Source organism: Mastomys coucha, unplaced genomic scaffold (assembly GCF_008632895.1).
Source record: "Mastomys coucha isolate ucsf_1 unplaced genomic scaffold, UCSF_Mcou_1 pScaffold20, whole genome shotgun sequence".
Lineage (NCBI taxonomy): Eukaryota > Metazoa > Chordata > Mammalia > Rodentia > Muridae > Mastomys > Mastomys coucha.
Window position 1 is genome coordinate 49646929 of NW_022196903.1, and position 17016 is coordinate 49663944.

General features: G+C 47.0%; 1 protein-coding gene across 1 annotated transcript in view; it reads left to right on the plus strand.

Moving 5' to 3' along the window:
* Positions 1 to 16742, plus strand: part of Mturn (maturin, neural progenitor differentiation regulator homolog) — a 21529-nt gene extending 4787 nt beyond the window's left edge. The window contains exons 2-4 of the mRNA XM_031381971.1: positions 3284 to 3406; positions 11880 to 11975; positions 12380 to 16742. Coding sequence (XP_031237831.1) covers positions 3284 to 3406; positions 11880 to 11975; positions 12380 to 12445 — 285 coding nt within the window. The 3' untranslated portion in view covers positions 12446 to 16742. The remainder of the gene's footprint in view (positions 1 to 3283; positions 3407 to 11879; positions 11976 to 12379) is intronic.
* Positions 16743 to 17016: the final 274 nt, after the last annotated feature.

A 17016-nucleotide genomic window follows, 5' to 3' on the forward strand; every position in this document is an offset into this window, starting at 1 on the left:
CCCCCCCCCCCCAGGACAGGAGAAGAAGAACTCAGTGGGACTAAGTTAGCTTAGTGATCTAATGTCACGTTTTGATGACCAGATCTTGTCATCTCTATATAGAAAATGGAGCACACTCCCTGCCCGTGACTTGCTTGGGCTGTCTTAGCTGGATGAGCTCAGGCCTGATGTAACAGAAAGAGGTACAGAAGGCCTATACTCACAGTGCTCCCATGGGGCCTTTGCTGTAGGAGTGGCAGGTCACTTGGGGTGGGGACAGCAAAGGCCAAGCCACTACAGCTCGTGGCTGTGGTCAGTAGTGGAACTGCTTGAGTTCTCCGTGATAATTTGAAATGTTGCCCACCTCCATTCAGAAACTCCAGGAGGCAGGTCTGGAAGTCTGCATTGTAATAAGCTTCCAGGTGACAGTCCAGAGTTCAGAACCCCAGCTCCGCGGCCCTTCCTACTCCTGGGCATCTCCTGCTATCACAGGAGGCCTGAACTCAGCCCGGCTCCAAGCACCCTCCGTAGCCAAGGCAGCCAGTACTCTTCAGTCTGACACTCCCCGCTAAGCTATTCCTGTGGCTGCAGCTAGTTTCTCCGGTTCCTACTGTAGTTGTTTCCTGGCTAATGTGGGTGTTTGGTTATATGTGCTTAGAGTATTTCCCTAGCTGCAGTTACAGTGGCTGTAACTTATGGCCCAGATCTCTAGGACTTCAGCCACCCAGTTTGTCTTTGTATGGAGTTAACTTCAGACCCTGATCAGAGGCTCTGCTGTCTCACCTGGCTGCTTGCTGTCTTCTCCAACCTGGTTTTATCTTTCTTTCCTTTATCATTTTTCTTTTGTCAACACACATACTTTAGGCTTACCTCTGAGCTCATCCTGTCTTGTGTTCTAACACTGCTAGATGCCTTTAGTTTTGGAAAGAAGTAGTTTAAATAAAGTTAAATACTTTGTGTTTGTAAAGGCAGTAGAAATAAGATGATTAGCAGTCTGTAAATGGTGTGTTTTCAAGTTGTCATGTCCTCTTGGGTCTGTCTGATCCAAGCCCCATATCTCTTCATGGTACCTTGCAGATGTGATTCAAGTTAAGGTTGTTTTTTTTTTTCCATTTTTTTCTGATTTATTTCTTACTTTGCATGTATGAGTCTTTTGCCTGCATATCTATCTGTGTACTGCATGTGTGTCCAGTGCCCACAGAGGTGCTGGCTACCCTGGAACCAGAGTTATAGACAGTCGTGCACTATAATGTAGGTGCTGGGGATCATACCAGCTCCTCTCCAGGAGCAAGTGTTCTTAACCTCTTGGCCATCTTCACAGATCCATATATATATATGTATATACATACACACATACATACATACATACATTTAAGTCTATAAAACCAACAAGGCTGGGACTCTGGGTATAGCTAGACCAGATGAAAGCTCTTTTAGGTAGAAGATCTTTTCCTGGGGATCAAGTCTAAATTCTCCAACATACACCAATAAATAGCTCCAGAAGTGGGGTCAGGAGATTCGGATGAAGAATGTCTTCCTGAGGCTAAAGAAGTTTAGAAACTCCTAACTGATGCCAGGAATCAGGCATACTGCCATTCTGCCATGGCCTAAATGAGGTGCGTCTGCTTACTTTGTAATTTAAAGTCCAAATGCACTTTTTAAAAAAGTCTATCAGGTTTTGTTTTGTATTTATTTTAGATTCACCTATTTATGAATTGATTTCAACCCAAGTGGCCTAGGAGAGCAATCATAGCAAAGTCACCCTGGGTAACAGGTTTATTCATCCTGTGAGTCCTGTCTGTGGCAGGTGGGAAGCCCAGCTTGTCACCCTCTCTTGCTGCAGATGCAAAAAGGGACAAAAACTGAAAGTGCCCACTACTTCCAGACCAGGACCAGGCTGTCAGCCAGCACTGCGCACACTGCACTAGAACACACCTCTAGCTTTTCATTCTGTACTCACACGGTGCTCAGGGAAGGCAGGCAGCACGTAAGTGCTGCTAGGTGGTCACCCCACTTCTACCTTGGATTCAAATCGGAAAGAATCTGCAACGTTACAGATGTGCTGTGGAAGCAAGCACTGTGCAACCTTATTAGCCAAGCATAGTAATGGTCTGGCTGCATCTCTGTCGACTGAGAATAGGCAAGACAATGAATTGGGTCGGAAAGCCACCATTAAGACTGTGACACGGATAATCAGAATATGGAGATGACACATGTACCTGCTTATCCTCACTTAGATCCCAGCTGTGTGGGGAGTCTACACAGCCCTTCTTAGACATCCCGCAGTGAGAAGCAAGGTGGTGAGATGTGCTCATTGGGTGGCCAACTGAACTTTGTAGGGTGATGCCCTGCTCATGCACATGAATAGAAGCAGGCAGGGGGAGCCACACAGACCTCTTGGGCCATTTTCTAACTAGGTCTTGACTCCTGCTGCCTAGCCTCTGTGTCTCCTTCCGTCTGCCAAACACCTCCCTTTTCCCAGGCCACAGCACTGCCCTTTCAGTTGGAACTCTTGAGACAGATTCATGGTACCTGTGGGGGTGCCCATGGTACCTGTGGGGGTGCCCCGTGTTCCTGGCTCATTGGTTCTGCAGAACTAGGGCTTCTTCATCCAGACCTCAACAGTCTGTTTCTCTAGCTTATTCTAGATCTTTGCCCATAATTTGAAAGATGTCTTAACATGGGTTTCCTCCCATCGATAAATGTTCCCCAGCCCCAGCAACAAGAGCAAACCTGAATGCAGAGTGTTGTCCATATGTGCTAGGGTGGTTATGATGCCTGGGTAGGATGCCCTCCTAATGTGCTGAGTGGGAGTGAGGACCCTGAGCAAGACCAGGCTTCCTAAGTGACTCAGTGCGGACTTTGCATAGCCTCCTAAATTCATTTCAGTCTGAAGACATTTACCAACATCCCTACTCAAGGGCCAATCTGCTGAGGGAACACCCTGTCCCAAGTTCATGATTACAAACTAGTTAATTAATTCTTAAGCTGTAGTTGGAGGCAAAGTTAAGGAATTTGAAGGCAGTGGCTCTGGTCCCCACCCACCCCCCCTTTTAAAGTCGCCCACAGGCGCCTGCTGAGAGGGTTGGTGGGGCAATACCTGTTGGCCTCACAGGTGAGACTGGGAGCAAAAAGCTTGGGGGAATTCTGTGGCTTTGACATCATCCCTTGCCATGCAAACAAATGAAGACCAAGGGGGTAGATTTCACTCTGTAATGGAAGCTGACTTCCAGTGAGGGACTCTCTAAAACCCTAGGGTAATGAACTGTGTTCTTTGTCTCATCCTTGCCCTCATGGGCCGCAGCACGTGTGGAGCGAGAGCGAGGACTGCCTGCCCTTCTTGCAGCTGGCCCAAGATTACATCTCTTCCTGTGGCAAGAAGACGCTCCATGAAGTCTTAGAAAAAGTCTTCAAGTCCTTCAGACCTGTAGGTGCTGCACGGCTTCTGAAGCCACCCTGTACCCCTCCGTAACCACACACTGACATCGGGGATGGGTGGGAAAGTGGGCAGATTGTTGCCAGGATTGTTCTCCCGTCTGCTTGTCCGCACTGTGGCTCGAAGACAGCAACCACTGTGGGGAGGCAGAAAGCGGGATGCACTGCGGGCCGTTTGGTGCACGGCCAAGGGTTATTTCCAGCCTTAGGTTAGAAGTACTGACAGGGTGGAAGCAGAGAGCCTTTACAGGACGATGAGGTACTCTAGTTCTCACCCAGGAAGGCATGGGTTTTGTCTGTTTGTTTTGGTTTGCTTTTACTTTTGCTTTTTATCATAGTGGTGTTTGCATCACAGGCGTGGCTGGAGAGCTAGATAAAAGGTGTCCAAGGTTGTGCCTGTGGGGAAGGGTGCCTTTGGATCTTTAGTCCCTTCTTATCTCGGTTCTCAGAAACACTTGCCTAAAGCTTGCCTCCCTTCTCAGGATTTCAGTGTATTTCTGTGCCAAGCTGGTGGTCTGCCTTCATGCTAGCTGATGAACATGTCCAGTGAATACTGGCTCCTAGGTTGATGATGATTATTATTATTTTTTGTATACTTCTCTCTCTCTTCCAACATCACCCCCAGCATCACAACATGTCCCTGCTCTAGCTTGCTTCTTTGCCCACTATGGTTATATTACATGTATTCAGTGGTGTGCTGTGGAATTTCTGTGTATTTCTCAAACTCTTTTCAATCTCCTCTACTAAAGATTTCAAGCTTGCTTTATAGTCTTCTGAACACAGGGAGGTTGCATAACAGCCTGTCTGACATTCTGACATTTCAAGGTTAGTAAGTCTGTTTGGCATCTTTTGTGTTTCCTGGCTCAGACTTCTGGTATCCCTCGTGTGTGTGTGTGTGTGTGTGTGTGTGTGTGTGTGTGTGTGTGTGTGTGTGTGTGTGCGTGCGCGCGCGCGCGCGTGCGCGCATGTGTGCATGTGTGGTGTTGTCTAAATGCAGGTTAGCGTGTTTGCAAGTTCACGGACAGGAATAAATGGGGACCCAAGATCATATTACCTTTCACAGGACTTTTGTTGACCCTTCTAGGACCTGAGAGCCATGTCAGCCTGGGGTGGCCTTCACTGCTTGATTTGTAGTTCCTGGGCACACTAAGTGATTAAAACAAAAACAAAAACAAAATAAATAAAAACAAAGCAAACAGATGAACCATCAAAAACAGGCTTCAGACCTTAGCTCTTTTAGCTTATTGTCCCAGGAATGTGGACCTTTGGAGGACTTCCCAGGTAAAGTGGGGGACCCTGCTGTAGTTGTTCCCTTAGAGGACCCTGGGCTTTGACCTTATGTACAGTATACTCTCTTGCTTTCCCATTCAGGTTAGCCTGACCTCTCTGTCTTCCAAGTCCTCACTGTACTCAAGAGGCCATTTCCATGTCTAATGCTTGAAAAGACTTTAGCTGTTCTCAGGGGAAAGCTTGGTCCTAATCATTCAGTCCACCTTTATGAGAAGTGGGACTTCGGTGGTTTTTGCCCGGGAGTCTTCAATGAGAAGGATATTTCAGAGTCAATAGCGACCATGGGGAGAGCTAGGAGGAGGGGTGTCAGGCACAAAGACAACTCTGAAAGCCTAGGGTCAGGAGACTGCCTGTGTCCCTGATAGCTTGTGTCCCTGTATCCATAGAGCTACAGGGTTTGGAGTTGGGAACCTGGGCACAGTGAAAGAGGCGTTTAGGAAGACACGGGGTCTCATAGCTGTGGGAGGACTTGTGTTTGCCAGCCGTGGAGAGCCTGAAGAAATAGAGCAGGGTTGGGGGTGGGGCCTGATGATGTCCTTTCTTCAGAGGTGCCCTCTTGCAGACTAAAGTGCTCAGATTGGCTGTCAGCAGGAAGCGTAGGACCAGAACAGAAAGCAGTGCCATCTTCCAAGCAGATGTGAGGCCAGCTTAAAAATAGCAAAAGTGGAACAAGAGACTCGGATGCTGGAGATGTCTGGAAAGCAGACCCAGCTTGCCTCGCTGTCGGGTTGAAGTAGAGTCTAAGGAAACGAGGAAGAGGTGAAACCTGAGTTTCTCGGCAGTGTGGTGAAGGAAGCGCCACAGTAGAAGATGAAGCTGGGAGGGCTTGTCGGAAGATAAGCTAGGGTCTGGTGCTGTTTGAACTCAGTTTTGCAAGACCAAGAAGGCAGTGGGGAGCCTTGTACCCCTCTTCTTCCTGCTGCTGTCACCTCTGTGTGGAGCTTTGAAAGAAGGCACAGGCGGGGTTTGGCTGCTGCTGTCCTGGTTGAGAGAAGGCCTTGTCCAGTGAGGAAGATTATGAGCCAGGAAACCAGTGCCGTGTTCCCCTGGGTGTCAGAGAGGCATCCCCAAGACAAATGCATTCGCCTGTGCCTTAAGACAGCTGCATTCTGGGAGTCAGATGTGGGACTTTAAAATGCCAGGGTGCCCCCTTCCAGTCACGATTGTTTCCACAAGGTCATCAGCCAGTCACCTGCCTTGTGCAGTCTCTCCACAGAGATAAGGACATATCCGTCTGTAGCCTTCGGGGGCCCCAAGGGACCTCGTCATCCCTGTTTGTTTGACCTTGCTAAAGCTGGGCCCCGTGGCAGCCGCAGCCTGAAGAGCAGTGTCACCTCAAGGCCGTGCCACCTAGATGGAGCTGTGTCTGCGAATTGCATTCCCTTTGTCTTGCCTGCACTTCCTACACCGAAATAATCAATATCACAGAGCTTCATGCCACACACTCTGAGATCTGATTGGATCTTTGAAGAAAACGTCACTCTTCCCTCCCCCCTTTGAGCCGTCCTTCCTCCTTCTGTTTTTCTCCTACTTCATCAGATTTTCCACAAAAGTGTTCTAATTGTCTATTGCCAGAGCCCCGTTCTGGAGGGGAAAGGACAGCACAGCATATTTGGCTTTTGCCGCCTGGGAGCTGAGGAGGAGGAGCACCGGCCACAGAGCAGGGGGAAGCCAGGGTAAAGGCAGAGCCTGTGTTGGTTCAGAGTGCTGCTCTCTCAGGGAGGAACCTCTCTCCCCTCTCTCCTTCATGGAGGTTGGGTATTGTACCTGTGCCTGTGGCAATGCAATGTCGAATGCTACTTTTGGCTAATGTTACCGTGAAGGTCCAGGTTGGCTTTAGTTCCTGTGGCTCCCGTGGCTTCTTCCTCTGAGTGAGCCAGTCTTATCTCTGAGGATGCTGTGTGACACTGTACAAAGGGATTCCTACCAGAAAAACACACTCCTGTATCTGTGCACCAGGGTTTTAAGGCTGCCTCCAGCGGCTGGGCAGGCAAGGAGGACACTGGGAAGGCCGAGAACAGTGTAATCCTTGCTTCTGTCCCTGCCATCTGGTCGGTAGCCTTGAAGAAATGAAAGATTCCACCCTGCCAAGCTGCCCAAGTGCGACAGAAAGCCCAAGAAGAAAATAGTTTTTCTTGCTCATGTAGATTTGCATGAATGACATTAAAAATTGAAAATTTAACCTTCCCATATCTTTTTGTTTTCTGCTCATGTTATGAACACTCGAACCTTGTCATTTTTAGCCAAGTGGTGGTGAATGCCAGCCATCAGGAGGCAGAAGAAGGCAGATCTCTGACACTGAGGCCGACTTGGTCTACAGAACAAATTTCAGGACACCCAGGACTAAACGGAGAAAATGTGTCTCAAGAAAACCAAAAGAAAAAAAAAAAAAACAAAGTAAACAAACAAAAACAAAACCTCATCATTTTTAGGAAGGCCGGTGCCAATGCTACCACCACAGCGCTTCTGCCACTCTTTCCCACTCCACCCCTACCTCCACTTGTCTCTCCTTCTCCCTCCTAATATAGAGAAGACTGGTTGAAACCCATCATGAGTTTTAGGACAGACAGTTTCAGCCCCCCCCCCATACTTTAACTAGTCTTGATGCCCAGCGTGGGGCTTCTGGGCCCCCTCAGAGGCTTCTCCCTCAGGCTCAGTGAGCCAGAATCTGCCTTGTAGGTAATGTTCTCGGTGAGTCCAAGACATGGTCAAGTGTGAGAGGCGATGCTTCTCCCTCGGAAGAAGCATGCAGGGAAGCCAAAAGCTGCAAGGACATGCATACTATATTCACCAATGTTCTAGCAGATCCTGGGTGCTCTAGACTCTAGAGGCCACACCTCCACTCCCAGCATAAAGACACCAGCCCATGGTGGCTGATGTGCACCCCTTCAAGGGGCCACATGCCAGCCACAGCCTCGAGTAATTTGCACCTCTGTCCACCGGACCTGAAATTAGTCCCACAGGAACTAGGGCCTAGAGAACTTTAATTCTCAAATGGTGGCAGCTCTTCCTTTCCAGTGGAGGCCCACATAGCCTGGTGGGCCTAGCCGTTTATGTGATTGTGTTCCAAGGGAGCTTTGTGGGCAGCCAGGCCTGGAAGGCTAGTGTGTTTGTTGAGCAGAAACGTGGTTTTTTTGTTGTTGTTTTGGTTTGGTTTTTGGTTTTTCAAGACAGGGTTTCTCTGTTTAGCCCTGGCTGTCCTAGAACTCACTCTGTAGACCAGGCCTGGCCTCGAACTCAGAAATCTGCCTGACTCTGCCTCCCAAGTGCTAGAATTAAAGGGTGTGCCACCTCTGCCCAGCATGTTAAGAATCTTTTAGACATATCAACAGTGGTTTTGCTGTTCCCGTTTTCACATAAGAACATGTGGGCACAGACACAATAAGGGCTCCAACTCCTTACCAGGCTGTTTGTCATCTCACCTCTGGTTTGGATCCTCCACCACCCATGGTATGGAACATTGGCAGCCATGCTGGATTGCTACATATCTGTATGATGCTCTGGGAACTCTGGGCTCTAGCTCTGGTAGTTTGCCAGGCTGCATGTGTTAACAGGTGGGCCATAATGTAAACATTCGTTGTATACAATTCCTACTAGGGATGTATTTCGAAAACACATTGTTCAGTAGAGAGCATGGCAACTTCCGGGTGCCAGGCTCAGCATTGACAAGCATACCTTCAGCAGCCTACCTGGTGGGTAGACGTGGGAAGACTGCAATCAAGTCACCAGAGCTTGAGTCCCGGCTCTGCCTCAGTGGCTCTGGATAGTCTCTCATCATCTCCAAGCCTTGAGAACCATATGTAATGCTGCTTGAGATAGCACTAGGCACATACTAAGTTGATAGCACAGTTTTCATGCAATCTAAGGTATAGCAAACTTGTTTGCCTCCTTTGGGTGCTACGTGCAAGTCCAGGGATGAAACGCAGAGGCTAGCAGGGAGGTCTCCTCCTGTGGGGAGATACCGGCTCACTCACAGCTGGTATCTCCCCAAACCAGCACACAGCAAAGAGGCAGAAGGAGGCCAGAGTCAAGCTAGTTGCACCGTGGGAACTCCTCGGATGACTGAACCCACAGTGCCTTAGATCAAGAGGCTAGTTAGCCCAACCAGATGCCTGTCTGTCAGGCTGGACAGTGGGCAGACTGTGAACATTTGCTTTTTCCCTTTGAGCTTGAGTTTCTCTGAGCGCCAGCTGAGATCCTAGTTCCTGCCGTACACAAAAGTGTGCATACCAAAGTCAAAGGCTTCCAGACTGAAGGTCAAGTGACATCTTCCAGCCTTTTTTTTTTTTTTTTTCTGAGACAGGGTTTCTCTGTATACTCCTGGCTGTCCTGGAACTCACTCTGTAGACCAGGCTGGCCTCAAACTCAGAAATCCGCCTGCCTCTGCCTCCCAAGTGCTGGGATTAAAGCCTGCCTCTCTTGATATGTTTGTAGAACCTGTATGAAGGAGCCTTAGAAATCCAGAACACTGTAAACGGCGTCTTCTCTTCCCCACTCTGGAAATGCCAGGGCTGATCAGCTCCACAGAGTGTGTGTGCTTCCTGCCCCAGGGAAGGGCCTTCCTTGAGGTTGGCACTGTAGAGCTAGAACTATGTGTATGAAGTCACGTGGAAGAGTAAGGTAGGAAGCAGGCAGGGGGAGAGGTGTGGTTAGCCAATTAGCCAGTTGATCTACTTCAGCAAGGTGTGCTGAATCCGTGAGACGGGATAGAGAGCTTCTTATGGCTTGGGTTGGGGTTGAGTAACCCAAGTGTCCCATGAGGAAGAATCATTATAGATACATGTATTTGCAAACATACCTTGGCTGTACCATTCTTACCTATGAATGTCATAGCTAACTAAACTGCAGTTTCTCATTGAGCCTCAGAATCCTTTCAGAACCCAGCATTCCAAGTGGCCAGTTGCTACCTCAGATTGCATTGGATGAATGCATTGGCTATTCTGCAGTTAGTGGCATTCCACTCTACAGAGTGGTCTTGTGTCTCCTCTTCTGCTGCTCAGATGATGTGGAAGCTCCTGATGCTGCGACAGCATTCCCCGCTTTGTCAGACACTGTCTCGCTCAACTGTGAGAGCTGGTGTCAGCAGCTCTTCAAATAAAAGCTGACCACCAGCCTAACTACTGGCTACTTTCATTGTGACTAGCTGTCTTCTCTCTCAGGAAGCAAATTTTATGTTGTATTTCATTAGAATGTAAGAAGGAGACAGTAGGTAGTGAGACAAGAGGGCTTCTCTTTTCTTCTGAAGACATGTGAGATTGGTGTACCAGGGCTTTCCCAAGTGAGCAGTAACTTTCTGAGCTGTTGGCCGCCATGAGCTCTACAGAGACAGCATGCATCTGCAGCTGACTGTGGCCATCTTGACTTGTGACCAGTAATGCCTCATGGATGGTTTTGCCTTGCATGCTTTCCTGGGGGTCTGAGACCGAGAGGTCTAGAACTTAGGAGTCTAGGCATTGTCTTAGGTGGGACATCTGGCTTACTGTTCCCCCATTTGAGCCACAGGGAGAATGGAGGAGGGTAGCAGACAATAGAGAAGCCACATGAGGAGTGAACAGGCCTACTTTCAATGTCATAATGCAGTCAATGTTTAGGTCACTGGGACCATTTAGTTAAAGTGGCCTTAAAGTGACAAATCTGGGGTGAAATGTCTCTTGGTCACTCTTGACTCGTCATCCCACACAGAAGCCCAGGAGCAATGAAGGCCATGGTGTTCTGCCAGCACACAAGTTTTGGTTCATATTGATTGTGAGTGATTAGTACTATTCAGTATCTAATGAAAAAACAAAGTCATTAAAAACTGTTGTCATGGGGCTGGAGAGATGTCTTATCAGTTAAGGGTGCTTGTTCTTCTAGAGGACCCGAGTTGGATTCCCAGCACTCACACTGGGCAGCTTACAACTGCATGCAATGCTAGCTCAACAAGACCCTACACCTCTAATTGCCAAGGGCACCAGTATTCATGTGAGCATACCAAAAACACAGACATGCACATGTATACAAAATTGAAATATATTCATCTTGAATTTGTTGTGTTTCCCTAATCATAGTCATAGAACATCATAGAACGCTTGTGGGACATAGATGAAAAGGACAAATGGTTTCAAGGGTCCTAGGTTTGATCCCCAGAACTCACATGATGGCTCACCAACGTCCTTAACTCCAACGTCAGGGAATCCGATGCCTTCTTCTGACCTCTGTGGGCACTGTGCATGCACATAGTGCACATACATACTAGCAGAACATTCATATACATATACATATACATAAAATACTTATTCATACATATAAAATAAATGTGAAAAAAGTTAAAGATGAAATGGAAAGAAGTTGTTCACAGTCCCAGTTTTATAGAAATACTTTATATTACACACACACACACACACACACACACACACACACACACACTAAATGTTTGCAAAAATATAAAGGGCCAATGAGATGGCTCAGTGAGTTGTAGCCCCTGCTGCCAAAGTCTGATGACCCGAGTTCCGTCTCTGGGCATCACATGATGAAATGAGAAAACCATTTCCTGTGCATCATCCTGTGACCACATACATGCTGTGACATGCATACCAACATACAAGCCAAGTGTAAAATTTTAAAAGAAAACTCAGTATTTGAATATATTTAATTGCAATCTTTTTTCTCTGCATCCATATGAATTTTAAGACAATCTATATTATAATTGACAATTTTTTATATTTTAATATTCATCTTATATCATTAAATAATTTAGAAATTCAGTTTTTCTATGTATGATGTTATCTTCTAACATGCCATAAAATTTAACCCTTTGCGACTGTACATCCTAGTTTATTTGCATCTTTGTCTATGTGCCACTTATCATCAATAACCACAAGTGTTTGGGGGGAGGAAATAAAAGCCCAGGATTTGGGGACATCAGCAATGCTTGTGGTGTGATCCACCAACACCCTGGGAATGGCATGCACACCTGCCACCCATACGGTTTGTGGAGCTATGCCTCCCCAAGGTAGCCAGTGAAATCAACAGTCCATGAAGACTCTGTCTCCTGTGAAATTTGTAAAAGCCATGGTGGGGGTGTTGAGTGCAGGGTTGCACTCACAGTGTTAAGCAGATGAATTTGGGTGTGTGGTGCATTTGGATTTCAGTCTGCTTACAGCTGCTGCTTTTCTTGTCCAATTTCTTCTCTGTAGTTGCTGGGGCTTCCGGACGCAGATGACGACGCACTCGAAGAGTACAGTGCAGATGTGGAGGAAGAGGAGCCAGAGGCGGACCACCCCCAAATGGGGGTCAGTCAGCAGTAAACTCCTAGGTCACCTTGCAGAAAGGGAGTAAGCCCTGTGCACCCCATGGGGTCCTGTGCTCCCAATGGAGTTCTGTGCTCCTGGGGTAGCCCTTTTGCATTAGCGCTTCAAAACAGGACATCTGGCTCCTGGCATCCGAATGAAAATGAAATACCTTTTAAATGACCACACAATATCTGTGATGAGCTTGGCTCAGAAGTGACCAGAATTTCGGCCCCACTTTGGCAGGGGTCTGTATGGAGATGTCTTGGTAGCTTTTGCCTCTTTGAAGTTAGAGTCCGTGTTGTGACTGCCTGTTCCCTCTTGAGTTTATGTTGGAGGATTAATGTTTCCTAACTGGAATGTAGAGAACTCTGAATGTATTAAGGATGTGTTTTGAGTCCTCACAGGTGACCTTGCTGAGGAAAAGCATGACGGAGGAGAAACGCAGCCTGCACTGTTTGTGTATCTGTTAAGTGTCCGTAAGTGAAAGGTTTCCCTTAGAAAGCATGAGTTTTAATATCTAAGTCAGATCTGCACACGTGCAAACGCAGAGGGTGGGAGCGGCTGAGGCTCCGTGAAGAGTTCACCTTTTGTTGTATTGGTTACCTGGGCACATAGCAGCCAGCCACTGACCAGTGTAAATGTTTCCTGGTTTTTTGATCGTTTTAAAACATGCTGATTCCAAAGCCACTTTTAACTTCTAGTAGTGGAAAGTGTAGATGGGGTGAAAGATAGACGTGATTGTTTTCTTTAAGCTGTTTATAAACCTGCGTATGAAACATTTACCTTTTCTCTTCATGATGAGACAGCAGCTTACTAAATCATGAGAACAGCCAGAGCCTGAGCAAGTGCCCCTTAAGCTTTGAAGCCATAGATAAATCTAACAAGAAAATAAACTAGGGTAAAAATACTAATACAATGAAAGCCTTTACTTTCCTAATCTTTTATTCTTTAGAGAATGTCAAGAAGGGCTCCCAGTGAGTTAATTTATTTAAGATTATAATTAAATACTCTAGGGAACGTACTTGCAGTGAAATTTTAAAGGGCCATGAAAGTAAGAATCTTAATTACGAGATTGCTTGGTTAAAAGAGGATGATTTTAATGATCGGGACACCCAGACAACTCCCAGGAGTAACTGCTCTCATCGTTTAGCCAGTAAATACTTCGCAGGACGTTCTCTGATGCTATTGTGAGACCCTTCAGTGTCTCACGTTCTCATAACTTAGGGTGCCAGTGTCTCCTTGACAATGCTCAATTCCTTGTGCATCAAGTTTGGGAGTGTTTCAAATGCACACGCACACCAGTTATGTTACTAGTATTTTAAATTTAAAAAAGAAGAAGATGGTGATGAAGACTACAACCGCCTGCGCTGACAGAAGCTTGTGTGGATGGCCAGCATGTCTGGGCAGTCTCTATTTAACCGAGGGGCAGTTGGAAGAGTCCCACGCTCCTTGATGTAGAATTCAGCTGCTGGGTGATGCCACACACTTTTCCATCTATGCTCTTTTACCTATGTGTTCTGTTTTCTGGGGGAAACTTATTAATGGTTAATTTCAAGACAAGTGACCTCTCTTGAAGCAGCCCATTAGCAACGTCAGACTGAGTTCCTTCCAGGGTTCAAGGTCCAGCCTTTGAGTCCTGACCATTGTCCAGCCTTGTGAGCATACAGCAGGGAGACTGAGATCCCTGTCTTGTAGGTACTGTACAGGGCAGGTAACCTTCTTTTAAATATGATAGGTCACACAAATATATGACTTTTATGGCTAAATGAGAATGCCTGAGCAGTTTGCTCCATTCTGAGGTAACCTGGAATTTTATACACAGAGGCTTCAACTCTAAATTTACATGTGTTTGAACATTAATATAAGGTGAATTTTTATCAAAAACATATTTAAACTTTGACCAGATATACTCGGTGTTATCACATTAATGTTCTCTATTTGTATAAGTTGAGCTAAGACCCCTCCTAGCGATGCAGCGGGCTGCTAAAAACTCTCCTCTTCTGCCCAGGGGTCAGGAAGAGAGAGCATCCCTGGATGTGCTTGATTTCCATGGCAAATCGCAGAGGCATCAACAAATCCATTGTCCTTGCAAAGCGCCTTCCCTCTGCTGTTGTGTGTCCCTTCCAGTGTGGGCCTGTGCGCACACCTGAGCCTGCCCTTTCCACAGTGAGACAAGTGGGACCCCTCCCGAGCCTACAGAGGTAGGCATTCTAGTGGCAGCCATAGCCTGGGAGAAGGGTCTTTGGGAGTTAGGAGAGACACTTGCCTTTGACTGCAGGACACTGACAAGTCATGTGACTTCTCTATGAAACAGGACTATTATATGCTCTCTAGCTTTGAACACTGTCCTAATGCAGCTGCCATGGGAAGTGTGTGCTTAGAAGAGCAACAGCCCAGGACACGGAAGGACATGGGAAGAGATATTTTGTGATTTTGCCAAAGATGGTGTCCTTAAGATGCTGGTCATACAGCTACTTTAGAATATGGTGGCCAGCAGATGTCCAGATCCATGGAGCCTGGGGTGGGCTCTATCCCAGGCAATTGATGAGATTCTGTCGCTTTGAGAGGTAGATAGGCAGAGGCCCCAGGAGATGGTTTGTCTCTGCTGGATGCCAATGACAGGCAGAGGCTGCTCCTTGCTCCCCTACGCTGAAGGCTTTGGATGTGGTAGCCAGGTAACCCAAGAGGGGAGATTGGTGTGAAGACTAGCTGGAGGAGAATGGTGGTGAACACTTTGCTTGTCCTATCACTCAGGAAAGTGACAGTAAAGACTTGGTAGGTAGCAGACAAGAGACTGTGAGAGTACACATACAGGGGAAGACTGAGTGCTTGCTGGCAGATGTGACCAGCTGAAATCTGAATTAACCACTGATGGCACTAGAGAGGCGATCCTATCATTGAGGGACCCATGGAGACATTTTTCACATATCTGTCAGGTTACTTTCTTCTGCCTGGTGATGGCACTGAGCCAAACAGGCTTCAGACATTGACGAGCAGAGCCAGGGAGTGTAGTGAGGCTCCGTGCAGTGCCTAGCATCACGAGGGTTCAGCCAGACAGAAGGGTCCACTTGTGACTCCTAGGCTCCCTGCAGCACACCGTACATTCTGTGTTTCCATGACCAGAGCACAAAATGTCTACTACGTGAGGAGATTGTCCTTGTGCACCGGTGTCAGAACTAGGTTTTCAGTGCGCTTAAGTCAAAAACTGTGTCTGGGAGTGGCACCACTGCTCCGTACAGGCAGAAACTGTTTTCTCGCACAATGCATGTCTCTGAATATTGTTTCAGTTTCTCCGAGCACAAAGAGTGTGTCCAGGGTGTTGTGATCCCAGACTGGAATTTTTAGTTATTGCATGTTAAAACTCACCAGCTGGGAAACGGTTTAACCAAATCTGGTTTTCTATAGTAAGAGGAATGTAGGGATGGACAAGACTTAATGTGTGTTGGGAGGAGGTGAACAGGCGCAGTGAGGAGTTAGGTCCATCTGAGTTGTAAACAAAACATATAGTCCACACTGACCTTCTAGGGCACAGGGTGACTTGTGTCCCTGGCTATTTCTAGAGAACTGGGTGCTTAGAGGACGCTAGTAATGGCTTTGTGACTTTCACAATGTCCCCTGCCAAGCCAAAGGCACAGCGGCAAGCGTCCTGCATACCTGATGGAATTCCTTCCCTTAGAAATAAAATCAGCCACTAGCCAGGGAAGCTTGCCTTCAAGAGTGCTGGCTCCAGAGGATCTGTGACACAGAATATGAGCCATACCTGCTCTCTCCTCCACTGGTGCTCCAGTGTCAGTGAAACTCAGGTGGAGGCTCTTGTGCCTAGAGCAAACCTCGAGGGAGATTCCATGCATGGCTTCTTGCATCCTCTCTAGAGATGCATTAAATGTTTTTACATGAGAAACACTCCTCCTACATACAAACAAGGCGAGTTACTTTGCTTCGATGGTAGCTAGCATGACTTGAGAAGCTGAGGTCTTTTAGGTTTCATACAGCGCAGGTAGATATAAGACTTGCCGGGACACTGGCAGCCTGGGGTCTATGGCAATGACCTTGAGCATTTCCCGTTAGAAAACCCATTCACCACACTGCAAGGCTGAGTAGTTCCGAGCAGTCAGAAGTGTGTACCAAGCCACATAGGAATTAACGTTCAGTTTGATTAGGACCATGAATTAACGTTCAGTTTGATTAGGACCATGTTCAAGTTGTTCGGTGTCGGGGGAAAGCTGACAGTGTGTGCTTCGTAAACCATATTTCCCTGGGCGTTCCTTTTTGTGTCTCAAGGTTCTGTTTAGCAAGGACCTTCTAAACTGGCAGAGACCAATGCTCTATACACATGCCTGCTCTCTAAGAGGCACTAAAATAAATATTCAGTGCTGGGCAAACCCAAACCCAGCTTTCAGTCCAGTGCTTATTTGTGTACAAGTGAGATATTTCTCCAGAGAAGCAAATCGGAAAGGACAAAAGCAAGGGCTTTTGTTGTTTGTTTCTGGTTATTATTATTATTTTTTTTTAAGACGGGAGTTTTTCCTGTGCGATGTGTGTGCTTTCTTTGAGTTTGTATTTTCTTTCAGAGAGCTCTCTTGTAAGTGACAGACTGTGAAATGGGTTGCCAAAAACTGTGTCCTTTGTTAGATGCTTCAGAGGGAACTGTGTACGTTCTCTCTGCACCTTGTCCCGTTGGCTTCCTCCTCCTCCGGTGAGAGCAAGGACCACCATCCGAGGATGGAATTACCATACGCTTGCTATTAAAGAGCCTTCCAGTCCTGGTGCTATTTGTCTTCTTTACTCGTTCCACAGATTTTGGTTACAGAACACTGTGTGTGATTTATAAATGAAGAGCCAGGACCATGGGCACTGGGGCGGGAGGGGGCAGTTACATCAAAGGTGGGCTTGAAGGTTGGTAATTCACATGTTTGGGGGCATGCATCTCCTTTTAAACTAGTAGTGGTTTCATATATGAGAATTCCTTTTTGCAAACCTAGTGAGAAATCCTATGTGGCACAATTAAAAATCTTTATCCTGTCCCAGTCCAGTAATGACA